Here is an 8505-nt window from a genome sequence, read left to right on the forward strand (position 1 = left end):
CACAGGCGCCGAGCCTGTCATGGTCTTAGAAAAGTAAGTTATTACAAGACACTGACCTCTTTCCTTCCCAAATCTTCGCTAACTCACATTAAAATAGAACTTAGATGGCATTTTGCTTTATTTAATTAAAAACAAAATGTATCAGTTAATTCCCTAGTATTATTATTTAAGTTCATTTTTTCCCCCATTCAGGTTGATAAGGTAGGTCTTTATTTTTAAGGTCATAGCCATTGGGGGAAAAAAGGTTTTCATTTACTGGTGGTAGATACACAAATTAACCTTTGTGGAGATAAATAGTTAAAATGTGTCCAAAATTATTAGTGATAAGAAAAAAATATTCATTTCACATACCTAAGGAATAGCCACTTATGAAATGATTTACATTGTAAGACTATTTGTACATATGAATTTTATATTAAAATTACACACAATTGAAGTTCAATTTTACTATACCCTTTCTGCCTGTCTCTCTGAGGAACTTGCCATGTCCTTCCTTGCACTTGACATGTATTTCTAGCACGGCATCATATTACAGTAGAATTACTGAACTAAGCTTCTCAGAAGCAAGGCACATGTTTACTTACCCTTGTATTGCTGGCAGATGGTATATAATAAATAATCGAGGCTCTGTAAATGTTTGGGAATAAGATAGAGATTTGCTACCCCACTCCAATTAATTGCAAGAGTTCTAGCCTTAGGGCCATGTCGGAATTCAAGATTCAGGGTGGAGTAACCATCCAACAGAGAGCCTCCTCTTCCATCTCTTTAAGGAGGCAACTTAAGTATCTATTGAAGGTCATTCAATTTCCTGGCTGGTTACTATCCTTAGAGTCTGGGTCAGGTAAAAACAGGTTAGAAACCAGGTCTAAAATCTCCAGGACATGCAAAGTCCATTGGTGGAGAGGGATTTAGTGAGAACACACTTAGGGTTGAAGGGCTAACAAGTCAGGTAAGACAGAGTTGGGGTAAAAGCCATGAAACCATAAGAACTTGATTGAGCTTTACATCCAGGAATACAGCATAAATATAAAGATAAACATACAAAACCACTTCCTACTCTGAAATTGAGCTTGAGAGGATAGTGCTTAGACATCTTTCAAAGAAAAAGATAAAGACAATAAACACTGAGAGTGGGCAGGCCAATTCCAAATTCAAAGGGAGGAAAGCAGGAATTATTCTAAAGAGACAAAAAATTCCTATCACATAAGATTCTTGAGCTTCTTAAGAAAGCCACGTATACTGGATTATGCAGTATGTGTGCATTACAGGAAAACAATCTATAAGGTCTATCCAAAGTAAAAGCAGCTCTCATATCCTAGTGGTGTTTTCAAAAGAGAAAGTTACAGAAAACTACATGTCATAAGACAACTTGAATTTTAGAGGACAGTGTTTATCCATTATTTCAAATTCCTTTCCCCTCAGATTCAGGTGTAAAAATCACTATATCTCCCCTCCTGAACTCATGCAGCCTGGGTCATGTCCTCCCCTTTATGGGAGGATGCTTAGCTACAGATACTAGTTGCATGTTTAGTACAGCAGGTGGCACAACGTGCCAACACGCACATGCTACTTGGCCACTGGCCGTGCCCCACAGCAGGTGACATAAGCTGCTGCCTCTGGAAGACCACAGCAGTGCTCGGAAGTGTATCCACAGAGTCATACCTACCTGCTGTGGCTCCAGGGCAACAGCACCTGCACACCAGTGCTCAGGTAGCTGTGCTAACTGACACACGGTTCCAGGGACATGTCATGTCCTTGCTTCTGGACACCAGTGGCCACTGGGCACCAGTTTCTACAGGTCAGTACACTACCAGCTCCCAGGCACTTCTCTGCCTTCCTCTCAATTCCAAGGTGTATTCCAGCTTCCAGAGAGCTGTTCCATCTTCTTGACCTGAGACCTAAGAGCTCAAGAGGCGGCCTGTCCCCACCCTCTGCACAGCAGGCTCAGAGAAGGTAGATGATGCGTCCCACAGAAGCTCCATACAGAACTAACTGCATCATGTCAGTCAAGAAGAGAGAGATGACTCTCTCAAGTGTTTTAATAAAAGCAAAACTGCCTGGTGAATGTCAGAGTCATCTCTACTAAGACCTTACCTGGTTTTGTGACATCTTTAACCTTGGATTCCTAAAACCCAAACAATAAAGTAGCATTAATACATTAATCATAATGTCTTTACATTAAGAAAATGCCCCAGCCTGCAAGTGTAGGGTAAACAGAAACTACAATGGGGAGTTCAGATAACAGGTGCTCTTGAATGCACCTGGGGCTACGTATAGGGCCATATTCACTCCCTAGCCACAAATATTATTGATGGAACTGAGACACAAATAACAGAAACCTCAATTAACAATAAGTGTTTGGGGGACGGGGTAAGACTGAAATCAGAAAACAACTTAGCCCGGGATTTTCCCAGTTTAACCTTTCGTGAGTGTTTCCTACGTAACAAGCACCGTGCCCTGGACTTTATTCTGGCCCTCTCCTTTAGTGCTCACAGCAATCAAACAATCCAAGAAGCTGGATACTATCACTCTATCACTATTCCATTTTACAACTGAAGAAATACTTAATACAGGTAGTATGGATTGCTGTTTCCTCAAAATGACATAAAAACAAGACATATATATCAAGTTCCAGGTTATAAGAATCCAGGGAAAACAGACCCAAAGTTTTACATCCTGAACCACCACTGTTATTATCACTCCCAAGTCTTAACTTTCCAAAGGTCTCTATCGTCAAACAAAATTGCCATCTCCCTCATTATCCCACACTGCCCTCTCACTGCCCTTGTTCCCTCTACACCCACAATCTGCCTCTCTCACCTCAGACTGATTCATACTTCTCATTCCACTATATTCTCCTCTTTGCATTTCCCATCTCAACACTCCTTAGAACACCCCAATCCCCTTTTCAGCCCCCTCAGTTCACCTACCTCAGTCAAAGTTTTCTCTTCTACAACATCATGGACTTTATCCGGGGCTGTAGGCAACTGGAGAGTTAACTTGAAAGTTCCTTTTCCTGGCAATACTAACTCATGATTCTTTCTCTCCAGAACTCTCTGCCGAACTGAAATGTCCAAAAAAGAAAAAATAAAAAGCCAAGTAATCTTTATTTACACAATTACTCCATGACTTCTATAGGCTTCATTATCATCAATCAAAGAGAGGCCATGTGAACTTTAGCAAGCAGACATGGATTTGAATTCTATCTTTAAACTTATTTGTTAATAGCATAATCCTTACTATGCTTTACTTTCTTTTTCTTTTTATTTATTTACTTATTTATTTGAGACAGAGTCTCTCTTCTTTGCCCTTGATGGAGTGCTGTGCGTGGCAGCTCATGGCAACCTCAAACTCTTGGGCTCCAGCGATCCTCCTTCCTCAGTTTCCCAAGTAGCTGACACTACAGGACCCTGCCACAATGCCCAGCTATTTGTTAGAGATAGGGGTCTCGCTCTTGCTCAGGCTTGTCTTGAACTCCTCAGCTCAAAAAATACACCCACCTCTGCCTCCCAAAGATCTGGGATTACAGGCCTGAGCCACTGTACCAGGCCTGTATGATATTAAGTTGAAGAAACATTACAAAAAACCTGACACTCAGCAGGCACACAAAAAGGTAGCACTGGGCGGCTTCTGTGGCTCAAAAGGGCAGGGCACAGGCCCTACATGCCAGAGGTGGTGGGTTCAAACCCAGTCCCAGACAAAAAAAAAAAAGTTAGCATCATTTATTCTACACCAAAGTGAACGGAAGTAAAACACCCCAGGGACAGCCAGTGAAGACCGGGTGCTGGGGAAGGGCAGGATGAAAGCCATCGTTTAAGAAGGCAACTCAGGTGGCCAAGAGAACCACCAGAGGCCTCCTTAGAAAGCCCTTTCAATCAGTTCCTGAGCTTGTAATGATAAGGGTGTCACATCTGGAGGGGGTAGAAACAAGGAAACGGAGAGACCCTAGTGAAGCAACTGAACCCTGCACATAAGAATCCAAAGACCTAGATTCAAATTCCAACTCTGCCAGGAGCCTCAGTTTCCTCACTTGAATGAAGTCTGTGAGTGGACTTGCTAACACCCTGCAGAGCTTTTAAAATGTAAATTGTAAGAAGGAGCAGCCAAAGACATTAAAAAAAAAAAAAATCAGTGCGTCTCAGCCCTTGGAGAAACAGGAGTGAGTGCAAGGGGAACTTCCTGGAGTGCCCTACTGCTAGGGGTGGGGAGGGCTGGCTCTGGCATCAACATTGAGTTACCATGTTGCATTCTGATGTGATGGTCCTGATAAGGCCAAGGATATAGGTCAGAGCCAGTTTCTCATCTCACTCTTTGTTTTCACACAAACTCCTGAGGGGCTTTGCTAAGTCACAGTGAGGACTTAGGGCAGGATATGACCCCTGAAGTCTGAGAACAAGCTAAGTTTTGTAAGCCAAGTTATCTAGAATCATCGACCGCTGCATTGCATTCCTTTCATTTTTTTATTCCCTAGACTTTGATAAAGTCTTCTCCAGGCATCTAAATGTGCCAAGTTGTTCACACATGGTGGGTCATGGGCTCAGTATCTCAGGAGAGCAGATGGGTATAATACCAGTATATGATCCCCATCAAGGAGGAAGTAAACTGGGGAGGAACAAGAGCCGAAACCCAGAAATCCAGTCTCCTTTACCCACGTGGACAGTCTCCCTCCTGCACTAACCTTACACCATCTACATTCTATTTTATTTAAGAAGAATGGTTCCCTCACCCTAAGGAATCTGGCAGTAATTGGAAGTCAAAATATGACCAGAAAATATGATAAAATAAGCACATGTCAAACAGAGTTTAAAATATTGTAAGTCAAGTTACACTCAACCTCCAGAAATCCAGTGAACTAAATAAAAGTGAGATACTAAAATAAATAAACAAATGAATAAAAATGAGTATCCCCTGTGTTCTTGTTTGTCATATACTACTTCCTACAGAGAAGGTGAGCTCCTTCTTATTGTCTAGTACAGATTTCTATAAATAAAGTCATTTTACACTGTGGGCCTGCACCTGCTGAGGCCATTTCCTGGCATAGAGGGTGGAGGGTATCCTCTGTAGAAGAAGGACGAATTTCCTGGGACTTCAAGGATAAGTGGTTCATTGTAATAAGTTCCTGATGATTTGTTACTAAGAAGGTAGTTCTTCAAGTAGGAAACTGAACCTAACTAGGGATTTCCCATCCCTGAGGAACTTTGACTATAAAAGGCTTGAGTGTGCTGTCTGGTAAGACCAGAGGAGCCACTGGAGCTGCCTGGGTAGAGGAAGAGGAGGAGTGTGGCTGGAAATTGTCAAGGAAGAAAGGCCAACAGAGAGATTAAAATTGTGTCTGCTGTGACAACTAGAATTGAATTATTTTATCATCACAAAGTTATGTTTTGTGCTGTCTGCATTTTCATGCCGCTTATATTTTGTATAATTACTTCCCTTTTGGTTCCTTTGGGGTTGCCAACAAACAGAGATTCTGAAACTTTAATGCATCGAGGGCACCCAGGGTGCTGGTTAACCATGTCATACTCACCCCCCACCCCACGCTCCCTGTACCTGACTCTCTAGAAGAGAGCTAGGAATGGGCCGAACCAACCTGCCCTCCAGGTGATTCAGGTGCAGGTGGTCTTTGCCCCCAGTTTGAGACCTACTCCTAAAAATAATAGGATTCTAAAGAAAGAAGTGTCTCTAAAGGCCAGATCCATGCTGACGTTGACCTCTGGAACCAAAGTGGGAAAAACCCTCCAGGAAAAGTGAAACCCAGAAAGGAAGTACACCACACAGCTGCCCTTCTGAACAAGCCTTAGTGCAATTAATCCTTGGAAAACATTGTACTTTGTTTTCATAAGGGCTCTGTGTCAAGCAGGTCTCCTGTTCCCTTCCTTCCTTTCTTCAAACTATCTGTGTAAGATCTTGTAGGAATGGACACCATGCTTGCAAAGCACAGTTACTGATTCTTATCACATTAAAAGAAACCCCTGTGAACAGGGCAGTCTCCTGGCAAGCCTAGAGACGTTTTGTGACATAGGGGTAATCCCCCAAGTAACTCAGTGTTCCAGAATGAGATAAGAACGGTCACTGGTTAGTAAGCATGTGGTAGACATTGATGCTTGGTGCTTCTTCATGGGGGTTGTGGGGAAAGAACATGTGAGGAAAGAGCAGGTGGCAATCCCTACGCAGGCAGCCCTGGTATGGAATGACCTTAACACTCCACACCCGTTGTGTATAGCCTTACTAAATAGCCGTTCCCCAGGGGGCTCAGGGCTACCCTGCACTTAAGGTTAAGCTACCTCTTACAAGTTTGTACTTTTTTTTTTAATTTTGCACTTTATTGCCCTCAGTAGAGTTTTGTGGTGTCACAGCTCACAGCAACCTCCAGTTCTTGGGCTTGGCAGATTCTCTTGCCTCAGCCTCCCGAGTAGCTGGGACTGCAGGCACCCACCACAACGTGCGGCTGGCTATTTTCTGTTGCAGTTTAGCTGGGGCCGGGTTTGACCACCCCCCTCGGTATATGGGGGCCAGCGCCCTACCCACTGAGCCACAAGGCACCGCCCAAGCTTGTACTGCTAAACCCTGTCACGCCTGGTTCCTGCCTGGTTCCTTCTGGCGGCAGGTGGCGACAAGATCTACTGTTCGTTTCATTTTTTCTTTTTTGGACCCCTGCTGGAGCATTCCAGTTGCACGGCCTCCTAAGCAGCCTGGCCTCTTGTCTGACCCCAGAGTTTCTTTAAATCCAGCCACAAGAAGGCAGGATCAGGAGTTGTCTAGGTCCTGAGGGATCACTGCGCAGCTACTAGATTCAGGGGGAAAGGAGCGTGTTCTGGGAGCCCCAGGTTTCAGGATGCCCACCGCAGACCAGGTGGGTGCCGTGAGCAAGCAGATCATTGTTGGGCTCTTGGTCTCCCTGGCGAATGGGAGCAGCAGTGGGGAGGAAGGGAGAACCCAGTCCCTCAACAGCCCGTGAAGAAAGGACCTTCCCAACGCTCCCCAAAAGCTCAAAATTCTCAACCCACAATCTCTTCTGAATGTTATCCCTGCTCCCAATCTGAGGACCACCCTGAGACGCAGGGAAGAGGCGCCAGCAGGCCCTCGATGAGGGCAAAATGTGCCCATCTACAGGTGGCTGCTGTCCCCTTCTAACGGGGTCCTAAATACAGAAGGCTCTATATTTACAGCCACACCGTGGGATGGCAGTGCCTCTGCCCCTCTCCCAAGTGTCCCTGGGAGGGAATCTCCAAGACAAAGGAATCTCCGTGACTCCTCGCATTCTTAACCACGTTTCTTCCCCACCTAAAATAACAACAAACAACAACTGGGAAAGACAGAAAAGAACCCTAAGAGTGGGACTCGCTGGTGCGGTTCCGCCGCCACCTCCAGGCAGCGCTGAATGGCGCCAGGAAGCGCAGCGCCCCGGGTGCGCGCCGACTCTGTCCCTTAGGTCGCCCCCCAGGAGGGAGCGGATCCTCCCGCCGCCAGCCCCGGGCCGAGCTGCCGCCCGAGTCCCCGGAGGGAGGGCAGGGTCGCCCCCTTCTCCGCCCCTCCCCCCCGCGGCGCCCCTCACCGTCCTCCGGGTGGAAGAGAACCAGGAAGCGGGACGGGCTCCCCGGGTCCTGCCGGACCTCACACTCCCCGCCGCCCGATCTCTTTGAGCTCTGGAAGTACATCTGCAACTTGGTGCTCAAGTTCTTCGGGGGGTAGGGGCCCCAAGACCCCTCGACCAGCAGTGGGAAGGAGCCAGACTCAGCCATCTTCAGCTGCGCTCGTCCGCCTGCCAGACTGCTGAGCCTGCCCCAACTCCGGGCTGTTAACTTTGCCTCTTTCGCTTTCGTTTCCTGGAAAACCGCTTAGTTCCTCTCAGGAGCTGTAAACAGCTGAACTCGGACTGGGCTAGTCACTTCCAATTTCCTATCGGCGTCTGGGGACCTTAGCCCAGGGGAATTAGCCCTTCGGGGCTGCTCCTCGCCGGCTCTGGGCCCCCTCACCCTATGCACAGCTGGACCCCTGTGCTTCCAGCCCTGCCTGCCACTCACCCAGACACACCTAAAACAGCTTTGGGACGCCAGAGTTTCAACAAACACAAGGATAGTTTCACTTTTGCCATAGCCGACATTTTACCAAGGAATAAAATGGCTCCCAAGCCCTGACCCTTTTAAAATGTTTGCTGCCCTTGTGGGGATTTCTTTCAACAATCAGTGTAATTGCCAGAATTTTACTTTGTTTTCCTATTTTTGCTTTTTGTTCCCTGAACTACCACACATATCTGGAAACGTGGGAGACGCGTTACACTCCCGTTGCTTGTGGAATGTTTACTGGGTGCTGTGTACTTAGGACAAAGTCAAAGGACAGACAAAGTCCCTGCCCTCACTGAGCTCAAAGAGCCAGGGGGACTCAGAGGAGTTAGGGCACAGTAGACTGAGGGCTCTGGGGAGGAGAATCCAAATGAGGAAAGGCACCTGGCCCAGGTGTGGGGTTCACGGAGGGTTTGTGAGGAAGTGACATGTATGTAACCCTCAC

At 46.3% G+C, this 8505-nt stretch overlaps 1 protein-coding gene across 1 annotated transcript in view; it reads right to left on the bottom strand.

Annotated features, from left to right (window-relative positions):
- Nucleotides 1-8060, bottom strand: part of PARP14 (poly(ADP-ribose) polymerase family member 14) — a 44479-nt gene extending 36419 nt beyond the window's left edge. Inside the window, exons 1-3 of the mRNA XM_023516296.1 lie at nucleotides 7553-8060; nucleotides 2931-3064; nucleotides 2095-2125 (exon numbers count right to left, since the gene is read on the bottom strand). Of these exons, the coding sequence (XP_023372064.1) occupies nucleotides 2095-2125; nucleotides 2931-3064; nucleotides 7553-7739 (352 nt within the window). The 5' untranslated portion in view covers nucleotides 7740-8060. The remainder of the gene's footprint in view (nucleotides 1-2094; nucleotides 2126-2930; nucleotides 3065-7552) is intronic.
- Between the last annotated feature and the right edge of the window lie 445 nt (nucleotides 8061-8505).

This window comes from Otolemur garnettii, unplaced genomic scaffold (genome assembly GCF_000181295.1).
Source record: "Otolemur garnettii isolate 467f Iridium unplaced genomic scaffold, OtoGar3 scaffold00089, whole genome shotgun sequence".
NCBI lineage: Eukaryota > Metazoa > Chordata > Mammalia > Primates > Galagidae > Otolemur > Otolemur garnettii.